General features: G+C 41.3%; 1 protein-coding gene across 1 annotated transcript; it reads left to right on the top strand.

Annotated features, from left to right (window-relative positions):
- Positions 1-30: 30 nt before the first annotated feature.
- b3gnt2b (UDP-GlcNAc:betaGal beta-1,3-N-acetylglucosaminyltransferase 2b) lies at positions 31-25,118 on the top strand. The gene is made up of 3 exons (XM_038737133.1): positions 31-194; positions 15,123-15,271; positions 20,773-25,118. Exon 3 carries the CDS (start codon positions 20,798-20,800, stop codon positions 21,983-21,985), a length of 1,188 nt encoding a protein of 395 aa, XP_038593061.1. The 5' UTR covers positions 31-194; positions 15,123-15,271; positions 20,773-20,797; the 3' UTR covers positions 21,986-25,118.
- The last annotated feature ends 2,486 nt before the right edge of the window (positions 25,119-27,604 follow it).

The raw sequence follows: 27,604 nt of genomic DNA, 5'->3' as shown, positions 1-27,604 counted from the left end.
CTCCGCCCAGAACATTACCACAGCGTCAGCGTAGAAAGGAGAAGTCGGTCCAGTCTTCAGCGGTCGACGTAGTGAAAACAGCGGCAGGTCACTGCGAACAGACGACGTTTGTCCGCCGAAAAAGACGAATGGATTTATTAACTCTACCGCGGTTGTTGTAGTGACTTTCAGCAGACGAAGACGGCTGGAAACAAGTGAGTTTACCGCTACTTTTGTGTGTTTCAGGAGTTTACCGGAGTCGCTACATTCATATCACTGCCGACCATCAAACCGCTATGCTTAGTGACTGCATGAAAGAGTGTGAGACTACATTTAGGATTACCTACATAGCCTATTCGTTTAAGGAACAGGGCTATGTTGTTATTACGAGCTTTGTGTAGGCTACTTTCATTAGGAAGATTACTCAGAAAAGTAAACAGAACTCAATAATAAGTACGACAGAAAACTTCCACGGGGAAAACACGATGTTATTAGCAATATTAAAGCAGTAACACTGAAGAGACAGCATTATCCTAACCTATGGACTGAAATGTGAGTGGTTGAAATTGATTACTATCGATTGGAAGTTAATCAACACGTCTGATGATTGATTAATCCTTTAAAGGCATTCATTAAGCCAACAGACCAGCTGTTTCCAGTTTCTGAAATGCAATGGTTTGCTGATTTTCTGTGTTTTGTGTCATTAAAATTACGTTGTAAATTAAAAGAACATTTAATATCTTTTAAGTTTGGGACAAAACAAGGAGTTTGAAGTCATCACCATGGACATTTTCAACAATATCAGATATGTTTGTGACTAAACAAGACATGATGATGACACAGTTATGGTTTAAAAAAGGAAAAACTCAAGAGAATCGAATTGGTTGCTCCCATGGTCAACACACACACACACACACACACACACACACACACACACACACTGAATGGTTGTGGCAGGAAAGCAGACTAAGGAGATAACAGAGAGAATAAAGTTTGATGAAGTCAGATTTTTTTAACCTGAAGAACTTTCTATTCTTGATTTAGTAGCTTAGCTATTTTCTCCTCTCCTCTTCCTCAGTATATCTCTCCTAGTTTCTCTCCCTGATGCCCTCCAAGATAGACGTTTTTAATCACATGAGCCACATTTTCCAGAGTTGCTGCACAGATGTGTGTGTGTGTCAGCTCTGTAGCCCTGCTATGTTTAAACAGAAAAGTCCAAACCACACTTTGGATGAGTAGCCCTCATCCATTCAAGGGTGAGTTTCTGTCTTGAAATGTAAATAAAAAGTGGGCTAAATTATGACCAGTCAGTGAACATCATGAAACAAATGACAACAGAAGAGCTTTTATTTTAGAAACCTGTCAAATAAGCTTGTTTTCAGTTATGCCGAACTGATTCACTTTTTTGGTAGCGTGGCTGTTCTCAAACCATGGATATATTATGTTGGATTCATATGCGGTTGCATTTATAGCTTTCTGTTCTGTACACCAGGTTGTTGTCATCATAATGATTCCATTATTTTCCTGTGTCTCTCGGATGCAGCTAATCTGTTTACTCTGCATCTAGTCCCTGCCCTGCATGGGAAATAGCTTGTGATGCAAGAAGCCCAAAACACAACAGTACGAGTGTTAAAATGTTTGTGTGTATTTGTGAGTGACTGCAAGACAGGTTATTAGGGAATAGCGTGTTTGGTGGTTGTGCTTTTCGTAGATCCATTTTGCAGTTTCAAGTTGCTATGGTAGAGATGGAATAGATGGAGGCGTTGGGTATCTTTTTTATTTATTTTTTAATTGAATGATCCCAGAGCACAAACAATAGCGACTGTCCAGCCAGTGCTCTGCATAAATAGCAAATTATTTCTCCGCACCATGTGTGGAGTGTTTACTTTAGGACATGCTGATGTTCTCCTGTAGCTCAGCGACACTCAGTGAGCAGGCACAAGCTCCATTTATCTTCCCAAGGACACTTTGACCGTTACGCAACGTGCATTCACCTGATGATTAAATCAAACCTGTAACCTTTTTTAACGTAGAGGGCATTTTCTCTACCCACTCTCATGTAATCATCTCACCTTATGCACCCCTCCTCATTACTATTCCAGGCATTCCTAACAGTTTATGGGGATGTGGAGAAGAAGAGGGATGAGTAAAAATGGTTATTTACATGAGTTGCTCCCTAGAACATTAATGTGTTCTCAAATCTCAAAAGGAGATTGACTCTTAATTTGCTACTATAGCAGAAAACAGGCTGCTTCAGTTGCAGCTTTTGTTTTAAGCTCAAGGGCCTTTCTGTAGTACAACACTGTAGAGAGACTTCAGAGTTTAAAAAAAATATGTACTTTACACATTTAATGAGCATTCAAAGGCATCACTTACTAAAGAAATGTGGCTTTCTAAAGTGTTGAATAAAGTACTGAATCTGCTTCAAGAGCGCAGCGATTCCCTCTGATTTAAAGATCTGTCAAGGTCAGTCATTTTAGAACATCCCAAATGGGAAATCTGGAGACAGCTAGGGCAGCAGCTAATTATGGGTACCTCTAATCAGGTCTGTACAACCACAATGTCATCATTCATGTTGGCGCAGGAACCTGGTCTCTCCTGAGCCCCTCATAGTACTGGTTTACAATGCATCCAACAACTAACCAGGAGTCGCCCAAAGGTTACAGTAAAGGACAGTACAAACGGGCAGCTTGACTATGAAGAATGTACTACTGAGATAAAGCATGCAGTTGCTGCGTGCAGCTTCGATAGTCAAGAAGTAGTTGCACTACATGTGCTTAATGTATAGTAAACCACAATGGATCATTTCAGTTTCAAAACGTGTTCAATACAGCCTGAAACTAATGTCTTTGGATGCACATTTGACAGAGCAAGGCTCAAAGTTCTCCCCTTGCTTAAAGCTTTTGTGCTGAACACGTCTTGGACGTAGGGATGTCACGAGAACCAGTACTTTGGTGCCAAGTTCATAGCAAAGTTCTGAAAATGCATTGATACTCGTTTTGCAAGGTATTGAAGGTACCAGGGGTCTAACACGTGGAAGAGCGTGCGAAAAGTGCAGCTGCAGTAACAGCTCTACCTCAACTCGCCAAATAGAAAAGAGAATGGAAACCAGGGTGAAGTTGGTTTTACGGCTGGGTTTTTTTTCTTCTTTTTTTTTTTCTTTTGATCACCTATGATCATGCAGTTTGCAGCACTATGAACGGAATGTCTGTCCAACGTGCCTAAAAGCAGAGTTACGGACCGTCTCAAAAACAAGGATGCTTGTGAAAACAAGAGCTGATGTTGGGTTTGATTTTAAAAGACTTGCTGTCTGTTGTTGTGTAAATTAACACAGTCGCTTGTATGTTGTATTTGATTTGATTTTTTTCTCTCACTTTTTTTTTGTACTAAAAAATGCTTTAACGTGATAATTGACATTTTCATCAATCATGTTATTACTCTTAAACTTAACTAAAACTCTTAGAATAACATTGCATGTAAAAAGTGTTTTTGTTTGAGACACTTGAAAGCACAGAATGCACATGATCAGGATGGTACCACCTCTGCCCCATTTTGAGCCAGGAAAAACCCAAATGTTTTGATGAGGCTTATTCTGAATTTCACTCTCCTCTTCTTACCCCATCCCCATCCAACGGCTCTTCTGTCCTATGTTTTTTACCCATAGAGCGTACAGAAATCAGGAGTGCCTACTTTGATAGATGTCAGTTTGGACACTGAACCCCAAACTCACTACATCTCAGAAGCCACAATACACAAAACAAAACAGGAGTTCTTTATTGACTTATGCATCCAAATTTCATCCAACCCTCAAAAGAAAGCCAGTTTGTTTCTTTTTTTATTTAAATCACTAACAATGTGTATAAGGAGTCTAAACCCTAAAATATGTATTACCATAAGTCAGCAGCAGTTGCTGCTATTAAAGTGCTTGGCTGCCACTGTTCCAAGATCCATTAAAACCAGCTTAGAGATATATTGCTGCATGGACACAAGTACTCCCTAATGTTAAAGTCATTTGCCGATGGCAAATGGCAGATACATCAGTAGGTTTAAACTCTTTTATATACATTAATGGAAAAAATTGAGATCCGTTATGTTAGTGGTGCCTTGCATGTATTCAGCACACTGAGCAAACTAAAGTCAACAATTGTAAGTGAAGCGCATTCACTGACGGTATTAGAAGCCCTTTTTCAGACACATGTGCTGGCCTAGATTGACTCTGTACGTCAGCTCACCGCAGCAGAGAGATGCATCTATATTACAACAGGCCTACCTGTGTATAGCTTAGCCCGGCCCTTGGTCAAGCAGTGAAGACTCGACAGACCTGCAGCCGATGAAGTCCATTTGACGTCACCACAACCTGCTTGGAGGCTGTAGGGCACTCTTTAAAATGGTCGCAAGATGAGTGTCATTGTGCCAGAAAAGCCCTATGATACAGTGACACATCGATTGTGTTTGCTCTGTTTTCCAGCACACTTTAAGGTTAAAGTGTTGATGCTTTGCGTAACAGAGATCCTGCTGCATTTTCATAAAAGGTGGGCACTGTGTATGAAAAGTCCTACACTATTCACTCATTTTGGATGTGAACACCATTAAAGCTGGCGGTCAGCACTTAAACATCTCATGGATTAAGTTACAATTACAATGTGCTGACAGAGACTCAAAACACTGCTATGTCATTGTATTTTTTGCACCATATAAATTTTTAAATGTCATGAGTATGCAGATTTCACTCTCTCTCCTGTTTGCATATGAAAATACCCACTTGTAGTGTGTTGTTCTTTCCAGTACACCATCAGGATAAGTAGGGCTAAGATGTACTGCAGCAGTAGATTAGCTTTGGGAGTAGGAACATTTGATGAGGGAGCACTGAAAGAACATACGGTCTCCTGCAGGACTGCAATTTTGTACAGTTAGTCACAGTTAGTCCATTTCCACTGGAGGAATATAACGACCTGTAACTTAACGTGTAGCTTTTGTGACCAGTTCCCACTTTTGTTTGCACTGTTCCTGGTAATACATTTCATAACTGTTGAGGAAGTTGTACTCTCATACAAGGAAGTACGGTAGAGGCTATTATAATTCAAAATAATCAGCGTATGGATTTTTTGCCTTGTTATGCTCACCATAAGCTGTTCCATGTTCCCTGCACAGCGTTGGGGAGCATGGAACCACCTGTACTACATTTCCCAGGAACGCTAATGTTGGTATCTTGTAACTTGCCTCGCCTTGATATTAAATATGTTGGGCTCCAGGTTTTGGGCCATCAAATGGAAACATGCCTAGTGACAACCGAAATCAGTCAACCATTTGTTTGGAAGCGGGTGGTTTTGTCCTCTCTTTTTCTGTTAATTGTCTGGCAGATGCAGCCTTCAGTGCTTGAGCAACCAGATGTCACTGTTAGGAGAAAGACTACACTATACACACAAACGCACAAGGATACAACAAAGTCAGCAAGCAACTAGGTTGCCACCCAGCAATTTTACAAGCACATTGCCTCACTGAAACTTTGCTGTGTGATTATGCAACCTGTGAAGTCTTGCTGACATACAGTAGGCTACGTTCAGACTGCATGCCAAAGTGAGCCAAATCCGAATTATTTTTTTTGCCCATATGTGACCCAGATTTAATCTTTTTATGACTGTGTGAACAAGCAAAGTCACATGAAATCTGATCTTTTTCAGTTCAGATTTGGGCCACTTTCATATGTGGTCCAAATCCGATACAGATGGGATCTTTTTCAATGCGAACTGAGTCGGAATTGATGCGACTTTGACGGCACTCTAGAGCAGCTGTTTCCCCGCCAGACGGAGGCCACGGTGATCGAAAAAGCTCCACAAAGCCCTTATTAAACGTGGCTCTCTTCCTCCTTTACCTTGCTATCATCTGCTCACAAATTCCCTGTCTTACGCTTGAAATAGACCTCAAGCGCTCATCTGAGTTATGTGCATGCTACTTGTCCATGCGGACAAAGTCGAGAGAGAGGTAGTGAGTTGTGGAGCAGTTGCGTTGTACAGCCCCAGAAACCGTAATGGAAAGGATAGAAAGTTGTGAACACTTGTCATAATTCGGGAGAAATTTGAGAGGACAATGAAATACGGAAATCTCGTGAAAATTAGGGGGTAAGTAGGAGCTAACCAGAGTTAACCCCTGTGTAACGTTGTGTTATTCTTCTGCGCATGCAGGTCACTTTCAGGCTGATGTGGGCCACAATTAATCAATAATGTGAACTGTCAAACAAAAAAATCGGATCTGGGGAAAAGAAAGGAGTTGAGCATTAAGGCCTGCAGTCTGAACGTAGCCATTATGACAAAAAAAGAGGTAGTAGAAAGTTAAACTGTTAAACACATTTGCCGAACAGAAAGAAGCACTTATTGCTTGTGCCAGAGATTAGGACAGGTCATGTTCTGTTAGTAGACTGAAACCTTATTTGAAATCATTGTCTGCGCTCTTCCTCTCTCTCTGCCCAGTACCCTCTTCCTGCACTCAGTTCCTGAGGATGTGTGATATACTTACGTGTTTTATAAGGTCATAATCTAGAAGTCAAACCACATGTACCGGTTTTTTGATGTTTGCACAGGAACCAATCAGACTTCCTTAGTTTGTTCCTAAATGGCTCTTCATTTATAGTATTTGCAGGCAGTTTGAGGTCATGAGCTTTATTTCTAGTAAGAGTTGCACAGAAGAGGCTAGAATATCGTAAGGTTATCCAAGGCTTCAGCTTCATTAGGTGTGAGTTATGGTGACTCTCTACTTTACTTAATTACACACACGCGAAATATTATAATGTGATTATTTTAATGTGATTTTTGATTTTAGTTGAGATTAAGTGCAGTTGCAAAATGGCATAGACACTAGCTGCACGTCAGCACTTATCCACCAGTATCCTGTTTTGAAATGTAGTCACATGTGCAGCTCATTGTGTCATAGATAAAGAAAGGAAGTGCACCGTTTGAGGTTGGGTGTGATCCACTCAGTGTTATGACATAAAATAGTGAAATGTAGAGGTTATCATGAATACCAAAGATGAGTAGAACTGACATGGTGCTAAATGTTGTGTACTGCAGAGCTAAATGGCAAAAGTCAACCTGTGGTCTTTATCCATACACATTCTCTCTTTTACTTTCAAAATAAACTAATTTCTCTCGGTTTGCTTGTAGTAAGTGCAGTATTTTATAGCAATGTGGTTTATCTGGGGTGTTGTCAAATACTCCATTAGCATTAGTGGGATTATTACTGTCATTAGGTTACAATACGCCATTTTCCACTGAAAGGCTGAACACCCACATCCACAACGGCTGTAGTGAGGCTTTTTTCCGTGCATGATTCGTTATTTCATCATTTAATTTAAAATGAAATCGGAAAAAAACAAGTTTCAAAAGCAAAATGGAAAAATATTGATTTGGACATTTAATTAGTCTGATTTGTGTACCTTTTGTGGGTTACACTTGATAAACCTGCAGCAGATAGGCCTACACTACACCTACGCGATGGCGGTGCCTGATTAAATGTAATTAAGATGAGCTTGGACATCTACATAAGTGGGTTTTTAGTGTGAAAAACAGGACAATATTATATAGCTGCAGTACCGGAGGCTGCTATTGGCTCAACGGTTTTTAAGATTTCTTCAGTTTAAAATTAATTCCCTGATAGTTGTCAGTACATCCAGTGGTGGGCCTACACAGCTGTATATTAATGAATCATAAAGGGATTAAAGGGTTCGGGTAATTTTCGTTCAACCTCTCTTGGCTACACTGTTTCCACCTGACCTTTATTTTCTGAGATGGAAGAATTTAGAAAGTTGCGCGGCGCTGCGAAGAGCATCAGCTCCAGTAACACGTGGATTAGGAGTGTCGGACTTCATCCAGCCAGAGGGGACGAGCACTGACCATCCAGTTGGCCGGTTCCGCTGGCAACACAATTCATAGGTCTACCGCCGGAGAGGGAGCGGGCACTAGAGCGTACAGGGCGAGAGACAGGTCGTCGCGGGAGCAACCCGGTGTGCTGCGGACAGTCGGTGATCCTAGCGTTGTAGTCAAGACCGCCCAAACCGAGACCAAGTCAAGACCAAGACTTTTAAGGGCTGAGAGCAGTCGAGACCAAGACCGAGGGAGGGCAAGACCGAATCAAGACCAAGACCACTTCCCTGCATTGCATGGCACGCAATAAAATGTGGAACAAGATCATAGGTACTTCTCAAAGTAATCTGAAAGATACATTTTCCCATTAAAACACCCACATGCAAACACTAAGAGCTAAAATCAACGTAAGCGTTGCGGGGAGGGGTGACAGTCATTAACGGGAACAACACATGTTTAATTAGGGTTACTGGTTGCATTTGAAGCAATAAGTTATACTTCCAGTAAGTTAGGATGCTAACAAATCACACAATGCAAAAGCAATTTGATATTCCCAAAGTTATGGTCTTGACTGGTCTTGAAATAAAATCCCAATTCCTCAATGTCCGTCAAAAACTGGTCTTAAGACCAAGACCGGACCCGAGTACTACAACACTAGGTGATCCCTCTGGCTGGATGAAGCCCGCTACTGATTTACACATGATCCATGATGATAGGCTACAGAAAAATTGAAATGAATGGCAAAAATAGCATATTGTGTACAGCATATATTTTAGAGAACCCCCAAAATGTTACAAATCAGGTTTTCGGGGGAGCTCTTGCTCTTATTAAGTAGTTCGTACCCTGGCCATAGCCTGGCCCAGCTTCCTTGATGCTGACGTAGACTACTTAGCCTAATCTAAAAATTGGAGAATTTTGAGTGCTTGAGTGGCTCCTCCAGCTTGACGTGATCTTGCAAAACAAGTATATTCTCATAGCTTATGTCTCTTTTCGTATGTGGTTATAATAGACCTGTAGTGCTCACTTCTAAAATCCTATTCGCCATTGTTGATATGAGATGCAACTTGAAAAGAAATAGCCTTAACCTATAGGCTTTAAAATAAAATAAATAGATTAAATATGTAGGCCTAATATTGACTTTTTGTTTCACACTGGCCACGAACCCCGGTCTCCTGGTTCAAATTCTGGGTTCTGGCACTCCATTCACCCCAACCACGACTTTACTCAGTCTTTTCTGTTAAATGTCATATACCTGCCTTTACCGTCACAAACTGACTACAGGGCTTCCCCCACTACCTTGAACTATGACGCTATAGGGATCCCCAGTGCGTTACAAACACCGACAGGCCTTGACCATGCCGCATGTGACGAGTGGGGGAGTGAGGACGGGTTGTAGGGATTCAACACCGGTCAAAGAGAGAACAAAACGCAGCTCCTTTGTTTTCAGTTTTGGTTTTAAAATGCAAAAACCAAAAAACAACTTGGTTTTGGTTGATTTGGTTTTGAAACGAAATAATGAAAGAACGAACCATACACGGATTCTTCTTTAACATTATAATTTGGATTTCTTAAGATTAGATTTCATTTTTACTAGTTGTGCTATTTCTCAGAAGGAGTTTGCTGTGGTGATCAGGTGCTACACGTAGACAGACATTCAGTTGACATAAATAAATGTAGAAATATATAAATATGGAATAAACAAATGCAAGTTATATAAGAATAATAAAAGAATATAGAAAAATAATACAACTATTTACAATGTGCCAGATATTTACATGTGCATTACTCCGGTTTGTGCTATGTAGACGTATTGCAACGGAAGATAATATTGTGTTCATAAATATATAAATTGACAATGTAAAAATATGAAAACAATTAACAATAAATATGTGCAATGTGCCAGGTTTGTGCATGTTATGAAATTAAGTAAAATTTAGACATGCAGAGACATGTGCATTATTTGCAAGAGGGTTGTCAGTGGGGGACCTGGGCCTTGTTGATGAGTATAGCTGCAGACGGGAAGAAGCAGTTTTTGTGGCAAGAGGTTTTGGTCCTGATGGGCCGCAGCCTCCTGCCAGAGGGGAGAGTCAGAAACAGTTTGTGTATAGGGTGGAAGGTCAGCTACAATCTTTCCTGCTCGCCTCAGAGTCTTGGAGATGGAAGATTGCAGCCAATCACCTTCACTGCAGAGCGAATGATACGCTGCAACCTGCCCTTGTGCCTGGCAGTGGCAGCAGCGTACCAGATGGTGATGGAGGAGGTGAGGATGGACTCAATGGCAGAGTAGAAGTGCACCATCATGGTCTTTGGCAGGCTGAACTTCTTCAGCTGCCGCAGGAAGTACATCCTCTGCTGGGCTTTCTTGGTGAGGGAGGTGATGTTCAGCTACACTTGAGGTCCTGGGAGATGATGGTGCTCCAGGAAGGAGTCCACGGTGGTGACTGGGGAGTCACACAGGATGATGGGGCTGGGCTGTTTCTGAAGTCCACGACCATCTCCACTATCTTCAGAGTGTCGAGCTCTAGACTGTTCTGGCTGCACCAGGTCAGCAGGTGGTCGATCTCCCACCTGTAGTCAGACTCCTCCCCACCGGAGATGAGCCAAATGAGGGTGGTGTCATCCGCAGACCTCAGGAGCTTGACAAACTGGTGACTGCAGGTGCAACTGTTGGTGTACAGGGAGAAGAGAAGAGGAGAAAGAACACAGCCTTGAGGGGAACCGGTGCTGATGGTCATAGAATCAGAGACATGTTTTCTCAGCTTCACATGCTGCTTCCTGTCCTGATGATGGTGGAGGCGTTGAAGCAGGCTGGCACATGGCATGTCTCCAGTGAGGTGTTAAAAATGTCTGTGAACACCAGAGACAGCTGATCAACACAGTGCTTGAGAATAAATCGTACTTCTCCTTTCAACCTTTCTGGGTAGCAACTATTACAAGTGCCCCAAAAACAGCGTTTGACCATATCTTAGAAAAATACAGCCAAAAAAAAGGTAGAAAACGACTCTTTTTGCATTAGTCAATGGAGCGCATCCATGAAAGTGTTGGACCTAAGTTAGAGCGGAGTCCTATACTGCGCTGTGATTGGCCAGCTGCGTATTCGGGGCGTGGCTTAGTGAAGGGTCAATTGCTTGTGAACACGTTTGCCATATCAAGCTCATCTGTATATGCATGTTTAAAGGTAACTTTACCAAAAATTGCAAAGCAAGTCTGCCTAATACAGTAGAGGAGAGTTTTGTAAAGAGCAGGAACAGTGACCTGGTTACCGAGGAGAATCAGTCTGTGGACACTTTTACTATTTTCAACAATCACTGGTACAACAACAATAGTTCTTGATAAGGGGCCACCTGATGACCGTGATAGGCTACGTCATTAATAAGCCGACGTGCAGCTCAGCTGCTGCCGTGATGACTGATCATGGGAGGGGGTTTTACAGTCACGATGCAGGCTCAACGTCGTGATGTCTGTCAGCCATCGCCGATGGATGATGGTATCGTCTATCGGCCCAACCCTAATGCACTGTATGTCTTTGCTCATCAGGTCACACAATGAGTCATGTGTCAGGAGTAAACTTTGGCATGTTTGTGTAATGCATTAACTGAGCATTGACACAGACACACATACACCCTCATCTCATCATCCACGTTGAGTGCGAGTGAACGACTCACGCCATGGAGAGAGCTGACCTTTAGCACACTGAGTCGGAGTGACAAGTATTTGTTGCTAATTAGAAATACCATTCATTTTTATTGGGGGGGGGGGGGGGGGGTATTGTGAGCTGATGCAGGGTTACATTATTTCACCACTATTTTTAACTTTAAAGGTCCACTGTTTATTTATAAGATTCAGTTCAGCAGGATGGCCTGAGTTGTTTTGGCTACACCATCCTTCAGCCAGGGAATCCAGGTTCATAATGTTGTAATCAGTCACTCGAGTGCTGAATGCTGCTGGTGTCACTGAGCAGGACACATCAGCTGTAGGGACACTGAGTCAGTGTTAATCTTGCCAAACCCTGTTGTGGGTGTCTTGTAGTTTGCTGACTAAAAATGTAAAACCACCAGAACCAGTTTTAAAAACCAACAAGCCCACATGTCTGTGACTAACTGTAAATATCAAGTAGGACCGTTTGTAAATACTGTTGTTCACTGTCGATATTTGGTGGGCAGACTCCAACTCAGACAGCACCTCTCTCTCTGTTACAGCCCTCGGGCTATTTATGGTGCTCTCTCTTCGCACCGTGTCGCTATTAGGCCCACATTCCCTCATGCCGTACATCCTCTTGTATTCTCCTGACCTGGGTCAAGTAGTGCTCAAAATTATCCCTTTGGTAGTTGTAATCTACAGAGTGGCAGGATGAGCTGTCTGCAACAAATTACAACACAGGGACAAGGAAAGTTTATTTACATAGCAAGATTCATTCACAAAGGTAATTCAAAGTATTTTACACTATGTATAAAATTATGTATAAAATACATGAAATAGTTTAACCAACAGCAATTAAAAAGTTATAAATAGAGATCTATATGTATCATACTCAAACTAAAACCAAAGTGTTGGTGAACCAGAACAGTAAAACGTCTCATGTTTTCCTGATTGGGATGCAGTAGTTGTCTTTCGTCAATAAGGATTTTTGCTTTGTTTGTGTAACCAAAGATACCTTTGTATGTATTCATAGGACATATTAATGCCGACAGTATTTTAAGACGAAGCGTTTTTAGCATGGTATGGTTTGCTGGTATGTGCATTTCTTTCCATTTCTTACTCAGGACGTTATATCAAATTACTGCACTGTGTATTTGATCTACTAGTTGAACATGAGAGTTCTACTAGTAGATCAAATACAAAATGGCCCTCCCCCTGTGGACTTGCCTTTATCATTTGTCCCTTTTTTTTTCTTGGGCTTGTCTGATTGGTCAGATACCCCCTATCTTAAATCTAACGCCCTCTTTCATTTTGAAAGAGTTGAACTTTGTCCAGAGACCTGATGTGGCCTCAGTGGTGGACATTTGGATTGCTGTGCTCTCTCCTTATCTGCTAACACACACACACATAGGGCTTGGGGTGGCAGATGAATGTCAACCCATTTATTATTTTGTGGTACTACTCATTTCTTACCAACCATACTCCACTTGGTTCTTCGATGAAACAATCATAAAACAGGCTCAAAAACCCCACCCATGTCCTCCACCCAGAGTATCATGATCTACCCTCAGGCAGACGTTCAGGGTTCCCCAGAGCAGGCTCAACTGCTTTAAGAATGTGTTCACCCCCGTGTCCATTAAAGCCCTAAATGGCAAGTTCAGGCTCGTGCAGGCTACACGACTTTCAGCATTGGCTGATGGCCGTGCTGTTCAGACCACACAACTTGCCTTCTTGTGACGGGAGTCTTGAAGTCATTGTGGCGTTCACACTACGTGACTGATCTGTGACAGGGAGTCGCACACTGTGCGAGCTGAGAGCGGCTGTGTCACAGACGGCTGGTCTCCAAACCACGTTTTGTCAAGAAAACACGTGAAACGGGAAATGACACGAACCTACACACGAAACAGCTGTTGTTTGCTATAAAGATAGAAATGATAAAGACACAAAATATGGGTGAAAGGATGGATTAGCACACGCAGGTAGCAGGGATTGTCTGAGCTACAGAGAGAGCTGGAGGGTGGAGTAAAAAGTGTTTTGCAGTGAAAAAGTAGCTGCCTGCTCTGCCAGCTGCCTGCTCTCATTGGCTGGATGTTGATGTCGAGTTGGCCGACTTCTCTAGATATTTGACATGCTAGATATCTGGCTGGCATTTGCGATGTGAAATCCAGAGTACACATATTTAGATTAGAGTCAGTGAGACTATATGAATGAGGTAAAGCTTCCCCCTTTCAGGGGGAAATAAAATGGGAGAAAACACAAGAAAAGCAACAGAGGAGAGCTCAATCTCCCACAACGCACAGGCATGCAGTAGATGTCGTGTGTGCAGAATAAAGGATAATCTTTAAGTAAATATTTCAGGCAGTTTGTACATTAACGCTGCACAGTGGAAGGTGATATGTCCTCGTTTCCTGCTAACCCCTCACATCTAACAAGCAGAACCAGTGGTTTAATGATTAACAAAACCCAGTCAAGTTTACAAAGGGGGCTTTCCACATCAGTGTCTTTGGTAAAAGATAAAAAATCTAGTTTAATTAATCAGTGTTGCCAATGTTTGACCCTCACGAATGTATCCACCAAAGACATTTTACAGTTATATGTTGCTTGGCTGGTGTTGATTTAAGATCCCATTTGTTTCCCAAACCACCTGTACTCTACCTGTACACAGTTAGTAGCATGGGCAAATATACAGGGATAATACAAGGGATATTTATATTTTTTTGCAGTCATGTTTAAAATGCATGCTTTACATGGGAGTGTACCAGCACGGTGTGTACCCTGCTCATTTTTTTTACATCTGTATTTGGCTTCAACCCTGTTTACACTGAGCATTAAATTGCATCTTGTTTTTATCTGATCACAAGTGGGCAGTTTAGAAAAATTGTTGGCTTTACAAACTACTTGGACAAGGCGTTCAACTCTGCACTCGAATAGAGGCATCTGCCCTCCTCTTATCTTTATTGAACCTATATGCTTAGCTGTCAGTCAGGACCTTGAATGCACTTAAGTTACCAGGCTCTAGTTGGGTTTCTGCAGATTCTTTTTAACATTGTGTGCATGAGGGATTAGAAACCGGTTTTTCACATCCAGAATCCACTGAGGAAAGCTGATTTCAAGTGTATAAAACTTGAGTCTGCTGTGGTAATCCATTAGTAAATTCCCAAACATGTCTTTTACATTTTGTAGTAGAATACAATATGAAACGGTCTCAGCTCTTCTTCCTCCACGTATTTTCTGCATTTCGGTTCCTTTGGACATCTAACATCTGCTCACCTCCCTACAAAGTGCTGTAGATTCATGTTTCAGGAGGTGGTTTGCTAACCATGCTAAAAAACAGGTGAACGTGAAGTTAATCGAAGCGAGCTTGTTGATTCAGTTTAGTTTCAGTTGAGACAAATGTGAAAAATGTGATCTGATTTATAAAATGACTGAATTTGTTCTCCTGACTGTTCTTCAGTGCTAATTTTTCTTTTGTTCACATTTGTTGCTAGCTTTAAAAAGAAGAGGTGATGGAGAAACAGCTTTTTAGAAGATGTTTATTAACAGACTGGTTTTTGGAGCGCCGTACGTCACTAATGTTTGTCTAGTAATTTTCTTCAGGCTCAGCTCCTAACAGCTGTTGACACACCGGTTCTTTGATATGTTTTTTAGGTTCAGCCCTCCTATTCCCCTCCCTGCCCCCCCCTGATCTTTTCTCCAATGGCTGCTGTTCCCCCGAGGGCAGGGCTAAGTATGGGGTAAGAGAACTGAGAGGAGACACCGAGACGACACAAGCTGAGGAGTCCCTCTAACCTGCACAGGTAAGATTGCGCAATGTGCACTCGCAGAAACACCTGCAGCAGATGATTAGGTGACATGTTGCTTTTTCAAAGAGTGACACACACATACAGAGGTTACATTAAATTTAAAAACACATTTTGGTTTGCAGTGTTTTTTTTGGGATTAATGTGAATAAAACGCCTGAGTCCATGGTGGGGTATTTAAGTTTGTCCAAACAGAACCTTGAGCCTCATTTAGATCTGTTTAACCTCAGTGATACACACACAAAGAAGATGTTGTCTGCTGTCTCACACTCACCCCACCCACACACAGGTCTACTCCTCACCTCACTGAGCCTTTTATCAGTTGAAAACCTCAATGGTCAAACACTGCCTGGCATTGTCCAGTAGAATACTGCCAGATGTAATCAGTGTGCCACAGATCTGTGCTGATCAATGAAACTGAAAACAAACAAAGTCCATCTGGCTGCTGTTGTTGCCAGGATGTAACCTGCGCTGTCAATGAATTGTAAAAATTGTTCAGCATGTTTTAAGGGCCCAACAGGTAGCTTCAAACACTGCCAGGTTAAAGGGTTTATTGTTATTATCGAATTATACTGTTCGATTGTGGGATAATATGTCAAATATTGACCTCAAAATATCATCTCCGGATACATTTTTAAATGCAGTTTATTAGTCAGAAAAATGTATGGCATGGTTTGCTGCAAAATGTTGAGTACTGACTCATGATGCAAAGACAGAACTTCAACCAAAACAAGAAGGTTCACTTCTAATTATTATATACACAGCTTCCATATACATGGTCAGAATCAACTGTAGCTGAAGTTACAGTCCTGGAATAATAAGGATAAGAAAAGATTAATTGACATTCTCCAGTAGATTAACATTTAGTTGTATATTAATCTGTCAACAAAAGAAAAAATTGCCAACTTAAAACACCATTTACACCATGAAACGTCTTTTCAAGTTCCTTCCGGTTGGTACGTGGGTATTTCGTCATGCATGTAGATTACAAATACCTTTTTGTGCAGGCAAGCATTGCATAAAACAGTGTGAGAAACAGGAGGGCTCCTTTTGTAGAGGAGTACTTTTTATTTACTATCATTAAAGTATCACACAAGGCCTGCATGAGGAGCCTGCTGCATTTGCCTACATTAGTTAAACTAAGCCACATTTTGATAGATTTACATTCTTGATTGAAGTATTTACAATGTATTAGTTTAATATTTGCATCATGCAGCTTTATGTTACAGTGTATAGTTCAGATTTTTTTTAACAAGCTTGTTATGTCACCACTGAACTGTCTGAGTTGCGTGGATTTAATGTGAAAGCAGCCACACCTACATGTATCCTGCGTCTGCTGAATGACTGAAGCTGAGCACATGTGGGCTTGGCTAGTACTTGGACCGGAGAGCTCCTGGGAAAACTAAATTGATGCAGGAAATGGTGTTGGTGGGGGGGGCAGTCTTCCCTCTGGTCCTTTCCCTAATAAAAGAAATCCCAGTGCAGTGACAGGGACGCTGCGCTGGAGGAGATGCCGTCCTTCACGTGAAGGCAAAGGACATTTAAAACAAGAACACTCCTCTATACCATGGCCATGGGGGGGAAAAAATCTGATTAGCTGGAAGGTCTTTGTTAAAAGTTGTTCAAATCAGGACAATAATAAGCTGCTCGAAATTCATGCTTTTTGTAGCTTAGCCCATATTTGACTTCAGAACTGATGTTTCCACACACTAATGCTAAACTCACTAACAGTCTAATGGTTGAACTTGGAGGAGGAGCTCCACGCAGTCCTTTTGTATCTTCCTGTATCTGATCCCCTTCCTCATACATTATCATTATCTTGCATTTACCGCACACATCAGACTGTTAGTCTCCATACAGGAAAAAGTCAGTAATCCAGCCAAAGACGTTCCCCGAAGCAGAGGCACCACTCTCTCCCTCTTTCAGTATTTTGACATTGTAATACAAACATGCTGCGCGTTCCTGTGTGGAAGCTTTTTGACTCATATGTCCGTGTACAGTGTAAACCACCGCAGCAACAACATGAAAAGATGGAGTTTGCATTTAAATATTGGAGAGAAAACGCAATAAGCTTAATGTGGTTAGGTGTGTGTTTAGCCTCAGACTACTTATGGTTAATAAGATGTCAGGAAGCTTTGGTCTTGTCAACATGTTCTGTAACTTCCTTCTTTAGAGTCCCCCCTCCCCCCTTCCTCAACCCACTCACTTCCCAGAAGTGTCCTTGTTTATATGGCGATGGCAGAGGACAAGAAAGCTTAATTATCCATGAGAAAAAGAGAGAGAGACAAGGGGGTCAGAAGAGAAAAAAGGCTATGTCTGTGCTTGTCTTTGTCAGTAATTTAACACTGATATACCTTCAGGATAATGTATCATCATCCTGTGGGGATGTGACTTGCCTTTCTTACTTCATGTAAATATGAACAACATTTAAGACAAATGAGGAAGGAGAACAAGGGGGTGGAGGACAGAAGAAGACATGCAGCAGAGGTTGGGGGGGGAGGGAGTAAACAAGGGATAGAGAGGTGGAAAGAGAGCAAACGGGTGCATCAGTGCACAGTTGTTGCTAGGAGGCTGAGAGAGCAACATGATACAGAGGCAGGAAGGATACAGGCAAAGGAAGATAAACCCGCCCAGTTATCCATTTTAACTTATCAGGAAGCGTTTGCTCACCTTTTGAACTGTTTAAGTTACCAATTTACTATCATTGTATTACACATTATTTAAGGATCAGACAGCAAGCACTTTTTTTCCTTTTTGTACGTGTATCTTCCCCATCTGTTGCTCTGTCATGTGGTGTTGTATCTGTACCTCTCTGTATCCTTTTCTCATCTTTGCATCATGATTCCAATCAGTCAGGTATTTCCAGTGTCTGTGAATCAGTTGGTCCACCTCCACAAGGTTTTGTCGATTAATCTATTAGCTGATTGAAAGATAATTACTCAACAGCTGTTTTGATAATGCATTAATCGTTTTTCATTAAAGAATGCCAAAGGTTCCAGCTACTCAAATGGAGGATTTGCTGCTTTTATTAAATACCAAGAAAGTTGCAGCCCTACACCAGACTGAACTAATTCAGGTATTGGATGGACTGCCATGAAATTTTCTATAGACATTTAAGTACCCCAGTGCATGAAGCCAAATTGCTTTTGAGTGAAATTTGGCATACACATATCACTTGGGATGAATTGTAAAAACTTAAAAATTATATATAATCATAAAAACCTCTTGCTCCAAAAAACCTCCTGCAAAACTGACATTTCCATCAGCCCCAGCTGTACTTTGTGTTTAGTGCTAATAAGCAAATGCTAGCATGCAAACACGCTAAACAGTAAACATGTTGAACAATGTTATACCTGACCGTAATGTCTCCCAGATGCTGAGAGTTTAGGCTTTCAGTGCTCACCCTCTGGCCCGTTGGTTTAGTTTTGCAGCAAAAGCCATTTATTATATATTTTTATCATTATCCAATGTAATTAATTGTTGGTTTCACCATGCTGTTTATACAGAACATGTGTAGTCTGAAGTCTATTGTTGTTTATTGTACCTTTTATTGCATTTGATGCCTCCTCTCTCTCCCATGCTTTCCTGTCTACTGCCAGATTTCTTAATGAAGACAAAAAATGGCTGAAACATTTATTAAAGTAATTTTAGTTATTGTGGATCATTTAAGCCTGCCAAAGCAGAAACCCGAGGCGGAATCAAACTTCCTGAAAGGCTGTATTGTCTGTTCAGACCCACTACTCGTACCTTGTCCTCATTTCTTTTTTTAATTGACGCTGACCAAATAGCCATTGCTTCAACACAGTAACCAAGATGTCTTCATCAGCAAACAAAAGACTCAGAGCAATATGCTGCAGTTGTAGCGCAAATGACAAACACTGGCAGTAATTCCAGGCTAACTAGCTCTGTTACAGGATAATCTTGCCATGTGACCTTAGGTGAACTTTTTTTATGGTGGACAGTCAAATTGTTTTATTGTATTTATTTTGGACTGTAGCCTGAGCTTTCAGCTTATGTGGGCATGCAGCTAACTGATAACTGCCTGTCTTGTCGGTGCACACACGCCTGTGCATGAACACACAGGTCTGTTGCTTGCTGATTTCAAGATATCAAGACAGTTTATTTATCATTATACAACACAAGGTTGTTCAGCAAAAATACAGTTTGTAGTCCTTTCACGCTACATGAATAGAGAATACAACAAATTATTAAATTAATATTATGTGGTAACTAAAACTCTGGATATAAAGACACAGAACCAGACCATTCTGCAGTGCATTTTTTTTATTTTGTCTTGGGTGAAATGTAAACAACAACAAGAAAGTAGTCTGACATTTGGGAAACGTTGTCCAACTTTACTGTGTTTTGAGCACCAAGCATCATCAATGTAAAATACAGTACACCCGCCAAATGCTTGATCCGGGATCTTAATAAGCAGGTCTCTGTAAAGATGTGAGCACAGCAGTCTCTAATTTCCGTTGTTTGTCTCATTTTGACCAGACCAGACCTTTTTAGTAGCAGCCTTACGTCCAAGCTGGGCCAGCACAGCTCCTATCCTGGCTCTCGTTTTGTCTCCTCTGCGCGATTACTGCACCCGCTGTGGTGCCTGGTCCAGTTCATCGGACTGGGTGGATCGTCCTCTGCTCTTTAATCCAAAACCCTGGCTTCTTTTTCCAATGACTGTATATCTGTCATAAGCTACTACACATGGTGGAAATGTGTTTTGGATTTACAAATATTGGATCTCTTTTGTAGTTTCCCTCTGCACCTTCAAATGAAATGCGAGGACTTTTTTCACAGTAATCTTGTGGTTGAAATATCTTCTCCTCAGTTTTTCACCTGTTCCTCCTTCACAAGGAGAAAAGTGGTAAAACTATACTACACGCTTCACCATTGTGCCACTCATAACTGACCTTTAAAAAACGGTGAACACATTCTTGTTTTCCCTGAAATGGAAAGCACATTATCCTTACCCTGAAAAATCAATGGACTGTCCTAGCTTTTAAAAGTCTTCAGTGCATGAAATAGCAGACATTTCCCAGAAAACAGACGAACAGATAGTTAATGTAATTGTAATCCATCACTGGGAATGACAGGGTTGATGTCCCAGTACATAATTACCAGACTTTGAACACCTTCTGTCAAGTAAATAGTAAATTTCAGTAAAATATCAGTCTCCTCGGATGTGGTATTCAAATGCAGCTAGTGAACAAGTGTTTTCCTGTCCTGACCTCCCTGGGGTCCTGAGCAAAATTCTCCTATGGGGCCCTCCTACTTGACTCGGGAGCCATGTAAACTTCTTCTCGTGCCCAGAAGGATGGTCCCTCTTCATCCTCTCATCAAAGTTGTAAACACTGACGCACTCTTTCACCTTTGACACAAGAGTGTCCCTGGTTTATATGAGAGGGCCTACGCAACGTGCGTAGTGAGCGTATAGCATGGTCTGTCTCTGTTCCTGTCCCTAACATCTTGATTTCTTTCTCTCCGTGTCTGCTCAGGTGGTGACAGGTGCAGGACGCTGTGATGGCGCTACAGCGGAGGAGGCTGAAGCTTGTGGTGACAGTGATGATGGTCAACCTCTTCATCTTCATCCTCATCTCCCGACACACCAGCCAAGACAAAAACGGGAGTCACAAAGTCAACATCCCCTCCAAACCCTTCTGGACCAAACTGGTTCCCAGCTCTGCTTACTGGAATCGCCAGCAGCAGATTTTGGACGTTCAGAACAATCCAGTCCTCTTTGCTAACTACACCGACATGCCTGACTGGCTCAACGAAACCAGTTTAACCTCTGACCCCTGCCAGCCTAACTTCAAGGCTACTACTCAGGTGAAAGACTACAACTCCCTTCCGCAACGCTTCAAGGACTTCCTGCTTTACATGCACTGCCGCTCTTACCCAATCATGGTGGACCAACCTGATATCTGTAAGGATCCTCCGTTCCTGCTCCTGGCTGTCAAATCCCTGGCACCGCACTTCGACCGCCGTCAGGCCATCCGTCAGTCCTGGGGACAGGCGGGTGTTGTAGCCAATCAAACAGTGGTTACTATCTTCCTTCTCGGTACCACCACAGCTGGGGACCACCACCCGGATCTGTCAGAGATGCTGCACTATGAAAGCGACCGCCATAAAGACATCATCCAGTGGGATTACCGCGATTCATTCTTCAACTTGACTGTCAAGGAAGTTCTGTTCCTGGAATGGATCCAGACTCGTTGCTCCGGTGCTCGCTTCATTTTCAAAGGCGACGATGATGTCTTTGTAAACACCTACCGCATCCTGGACTTCCTCAAGGGCCTCTCGGAGCCCAAAGCCAGGGACCTGTTTGTGGGTGACGTGATCACCAACGCGGGGCCACACCGGGACAAGAAGGTCAAATACTTCATCCCAGAGAGCATGTACATCGGGACGTACCTTCCTTATGCAGGAGGGGGCGGGTACCTTTACTCTGGTGACATCGCTGCTCGTCTGCACAATGTGTCGCAACGTGTAGCGCTCTACCCGATAGATGATGTCTACACGGGTATGTGTCTTAGGAAGCTAGGGCTGGCCCCCGAAAAGCACAAAGGCTTCAGGACCTTTAATATAGAGCTGAAGTACAGGTCAAACCCCTGCGCCTATAAGAGTTTAATGCTCGTTCACCCGAGGACCCCGCAGGAGATAATCCAGATCTGGGCCTGGCTCAACAGTCCTGACCTGAACTGCCAGTGATGGCTCCGCAGCAGGCAGTTTGGGACCACCTGAAACGGCCCCAGAGAGGAAGACATTTTGAGGTTGTTCCCAAAAGATCAAAGTGACAAATTTTATTTCAAACAGGGTCATGACTTAAAAGTTGGCCGCTTTAAATTGAGATATTATTCTAATTGTCACTTGGCGCCTCAGCTTAGAGCAATTAATGCTTTGTACCTCTGAAGATGTGGACGGATTAACTATTTTTCAGAATGGCCACCATAGTATTTTGACTTGATGTCAGACTCCCATAGACGTAAGCTAACCCTGCTTTACTGTCGAACGAGCTTCATCCAAAGTCACCGTGTCTTTCTTTGCGTGCACATATTTATATCACAACTATTTATATGGCCTTTGTAATGCTTTAATACTGTGTCGGCTCCGTGATGGAGTGTCTCAATGCTGTATTATATAAATAAAGAGACTAAGAACTGGCATATGTCCGCCGCAGACACTTTGTTAGGTTGACACTCATGAAAACTCTTGAGTGTCTAAATATTTCATACGTAAATAAAAGGGTGAAGCTCTTGAACTTCACTCTTTAGGAACAAGCGGTGGGTTCCACATGCTGCAGTTTATTGCTGCTAGCTTTAAAAGTGCTTCCTGGTGAACACGTCCTAGTAATTGTTGCTGGAGGCTTAATTTGTGCTGCTATTCCCATCCACACTTCCTATTTACTTGTGACCTGCTCCATCTCAAACTCAAGTTCCTCTTGCTAAAGACTCAGAAAACTTGAGTTTTGTTCACCATTGTGTTTGTTAATTTATAAACTATCTTGATCAATAAAACGAAAGCTATGGGCTTTAGAGCAACTAAATGATGATGTAAAGGTAAAACAAACACATCATTTAGTTGCTCTAAAACCCATAGCATTCATTTTATTGATCGATAGTCTCCAATAATTTGTGCTGTGTGTCATTGCTTTAACTGGTAAGATATATCATGTTACAACAACACTTCAAATCATTATAGAGCTTTGAAATTGAGTGTTTGGTGGAGTGAATATGCACTTCGCTTTCAGGAAACAGCTGGACAGCTCAGCAGGTCTGGGCTCGGTCTTGACATGGATGGAGAAAACCAAATGCTTTCTAATTGTGCTTCAGGTTTTCGCGTTGCCCATATAAATGTAAAAAAGTGCTTTTTCAGATACAAATGTTAAAACCACCAGAGCTTCTGTCTGAATACTCACTATAACGTGCCTCATGAGTGTCTGCAGCTGTTGTGTGGAGCTGTTAATTGCCGTTACATGCTGCGTTACTGTGATGTCAGTGAATCTGAGTCGAAGATGTTTTAAAACACAGGTGGAACGTGGTTGGAGCGTCATGTCTACGTTAACTAAGCTTTTGTTACTTGACAAATTGGCTCTGCAATGTTCACAGATCCTTTTGCAGGCTTCATTTCAAAATGTTACATATCCATGGAGAACATTATGTCTGATTGTCTGAACTCCCTGTTTTGGGATGATGCAGCCACTTATAATGGTGGAATGAAAGTCTTATTATTTAAATGTTACTGCTCTACTCACTACTGTATGGCTTTAGCACAAATGTTGTGTCTTACTTGCTTTATGAGAGAAGTGACACGCATATCCAAGTTACACAATGTTCCTTATCAGCTGCATGTGAGACAGATACTTGAGTTTTCAGATTCCCCTTTGCGATATTATATGTCTTACAGAGGAGATGCTCTTTGTTTCCCTTAAACCTCAATAGGATAGGTCACAGAAGTGTGCTACAAGAATGTATATCTTTACCTGGGTTTTGGGTCAATCCACTTTCATTTCATTGATTTCAGTTCAATCTTCAGTATTCATATTCAGAATCTCACTGGACCTAGCTCATGAAGTCTATACTGAAAATGAGTTGCCTAGATGTTGGTTTCAGTCAGATGTTTAGACTCGCCCTGAACCTGGTGGTTCTTTTCATCTGAGAGAAGGGCAAATCCTCCTATGCCTCTGTTAGAGCTCCCCCTACTGGTCAGGATGGTGATCTTTCGGGCAGACACTGTAGTTCCTCATTTATTTTTCACGTTTTAACCATATGTTAAATACCTCGGTTTCTGACACTTAAAATCATCACTTATAACAACTCATATCTCCGTTTTAATGTTTGTGGTTTCTTTTAGCCAACATTGGTGTCAGATAGTTGGGGTTTGCCTCATAGTTTAGACAATCAGTGAGGTTCTTACAGGTTAATTCTGTAACTTTTTGTTATGGGATAACTCCACTGCACAATCATTTTCATGTAGGATTAAACAAACACTAAAAAAAAAGAGACAAGGCATGGCATCTCCTATTCTCTTCTTTTCTTTAGGTCATGTTTCCTCAACAATATTCACTGTGGTTTCCTACTGCTCACATACCAATAATAGGTTGCATTCTGACCTTGGTGCACAAAGTTTGTAGCTACTTGAAATGTTTACATGCTTAGAAAAGTCATCACTTATTTTTATAATTGTTACTTCGGTATGTTGGATTTTAACCTTTAGCCATCACACTCCTTTAGTTGTGTAATTTTGCTTCAGTTTTTCTTTTCAAGGACCTCTTCCTGTTTAACTTGTCTCAGTAGCCATTGTGTCATTTTCTGAGCTTTCTGAGCTGTAGATGCTGGTGTTTTTCAGTGAACAACAGTAAGCCAGTGGGTGAAGAAAACATCATTGCCAAACAGGAGGGAAAATATCAGCCAAAATCTAATAAGAGCAAGAAGAAGATATCATGTGATAAATGCACGAGTTGCAAAGTTGCCTAATAAACAAGCATTGTTTCGTTATTATTGTATGTTGTGCATTGAATAAATCAGGATCAAATTTCATTATTTTGTTACCGAGAGATATTTTTACTGTACATTGCGCAATTAACCCCTCGTTAACATTTATTTCAGAAACCTGTCACTGTCCTATACAACACCTGAATTAGTCAGAGACAATTACCAAGTATGTGCCTGATGTTTGGATGTACTGTATGTACATACAAGATTATTCTTCAACCATGTTAAGCCTGATCACTTTTTTAATACCGAGAATGACTTGATTATATTGTGCTGTTTTTGTATATCTGTTCTATGCATTTTTGTTGTAATACAAATAAATTATGTGAATAAAGTAATTTGTTATTTTATTTGCATCAGGAGTAGTTCATCAAAAAGTCATTTAACATGTAAAAAATCTGAACGCTGTTTTCTGAATATACTTTTTTAGAGTTTTACTTTAATAGTTAATTGTTTAATTGTCACGCAAATGCAGCTTTGAACCATCCACTCACTTCTGCTGTCCAATGTATTTTATAAGCAAAAGCTTCACACATGTGAGAGTTCACATATGGCCTTTGTGTGAATATGAATTGTGAGAAGTTCAGCAAAGGGGGGGGGGTTTCCTTTTTTGGATTGTTTCATTTAAAGGGGGTTTTTTTAGAGGTTAACATATTCCATTTTTTAAATGAGTAAAATCAGAAAGAAAATTCTCATTGTTCTCTGTGGAAGCCATTGTGCAAAAGCGTGATAGCAAATGTAACGCTAGTGATTAATTACTGGGGAGACATTGGATTGTTACTGCAGCACACAGAACAGGTTAAAGATGTAATTCAGATAGAAAAAAAAATATTAGAACTAATATTAAAACTGTATTGGATAAACAATCGCATGTAAACTGAGCACTAAAATCTCATTTATATTTGCTCATGCAGTGAAAGTACCTCACCAGCAGAGGGCAACAGTGTATAAACTGCATACGCACGTAGGCTGTTGATGCACACTGTTCTTTCACAATGTAATGCACAAAGGAAGAGATGCTCACAGCTGGAAAATAATTGTGGGTGAATTGTCTTACTGAAGTTTAATTGGCTGTAGCTTTCCAAAAGTAACAGTTTGATTGACAGCCCACATTACATTAGCATTGCATCATTCCCAGCTTGAAGCCATGATGTCAAGATTCAATTTGAATTTTGTGAAATGTGATTGGGACTGTGAAGTTATGGACAGCTCTGTAAATAAGACCATGAATTGTTTATGTTTTTAGTTTGATATAATTATTATCAGGCAACCTACCATTGTTTTAATGTTTCTTTGATTTCCACAGGAAGGTTGTCGATCCGCTCTGTTGAGATTGCCTTACTCAACATCTAAATGCTAAAGTCAGCAATGCTAACATGTTCACAGTGGCAATGCAGCAGAGATGTTTGCACACATATATGCATTCACTTGCGTAAAAGTGCATATCTTTTTGCATTGTTCTTCATCATTATATCGTGTGGTTCGTTTGTGTAGCCTTCTGCTGCTGTGACATGCAACGTTCCCCCCTTGAATAAATAAAGTATCCATCCATGTATCTAGCAGCCATAAAGTCAGGAGATCATCAAAGTCATTATGATACCATCAATGTCTATACAAAATTTCATGCTGGTCCTATCTACAGTTGTGCAGATATGCTGTTTCAGTCTGACCAAAATGATGTGCCGATTGAAGCGCCTGTTGAATAAAAGAAAAAAGTTACACTCCTGATATAGATGAATAGTTTATGTGTGGCTTTTAACCCACTCATATCATCATGTCTTATATTATATGGTGCTTTAAAGACAACAATCTATGACAGGAAACTACTGATACACACACACACAAGTTGTGTTTTTGTGGGAAATACATGTGTGTAAATAAAAGTGAGATTGAGTCAAAGAAGTACTTGGTCAGATACAAACTGGGTGTCAGCAGCCAAGCAACTTTTTTTCCTCAGTGCCCTTTCCTCTCCAGGGTGTTTACCCCACACGTCTTCACCCAGGGATAAGGGACACAGTTGTCAGGGCGACCGTATTCCTCAGGCGGCGGCAGTCGTCATCTGGTGCAGGTGTGGGAGAGCAAAAAGGGACATGAGGGGATATACAGTAAGTGTGTGTTCTCACTGCGTGCTATTATCTCATTCTGATAATGAGCCAATGACCCTTTAGGAAAAGACCATTTTAAAAGACAAATGGTTTTCAGGCTTTATTTAGTCAACTTATTTAATAACTGTGTGGAACTATTTTACAATAAATAACCAAATCATGTTACATCAGAGGATATTTTACTGATTATTTCACGATGAGCTAGTAGGTGAACACACAGTAGACTCCAGCTGAAACCTGTGCCTTGCTCTGCGTCGCTGTACTCAAACTTAATAAGGTGACTGCATGTTTTAATCATCTCTGAATGCCAATCATCTCATGAGCCTCACACTGAAGTGTGCACAGTAAAGCGTCCATGTCCCAGATGCAAATTACAACCAATAACACCACCACAGGTTATTCAAACAGTGAATCTTCATAGCTATCACAGTGACTCGAGTGGCACTGTTGTATTTTTCTGTATTTGTAGGTCTCCGCCCTTGAAAACTGCTTCCTTTTCCTTGTAGACGCCACTGCAGCATCCTGTTGGCAGGGTTTTATTCTAAGGAAGACTGCAACACATGTAGCATCCCAGAATTGAAACCTGCTGACACCTTTGAGCTTGTGTCATGTCCTGCCATGACATCCTGTTTCAACTCAGAAATACATTCGGTTACATTAAAGCGGAAAAAAACTGTCAAACAGAGATAACAGAAATAATTAAGAAGTTGTTACTCTGATTGTGGCCATGA

Source organism: Micropterus salmoides, unplaced genomic scaffold (genome assembly GCF_014851395.1).
Source record: "Micropterus salmoides isolate LMB-PRFRI ecotype aquatic unplaced genomic scaffold, ASM1485139v1 Ms_hic_scaffold_22, whole genome shotgun sequence".
NCBI classification, from domain to species: Eukaryota; Metazoa; Chordata; class Actinopteri; order Centrarchiformes; family Centrarchidae; genus Micropterus; species Micropterus salmoides.
Note: the sequence above shows the minus strand (reverse complement) of the source record. Positions and strands in the feature narration are given on the sequence as shown.

Excerpts from the sequence above, each read along its gene's own strand:
- b3gnt2b (XM_038737133.1), top strand. The coding sequence starts at position 20,798 with ATGGCGCTACAGCGGAGGAGGCTGAAGCTTGTGGTGACAGTGATGATG.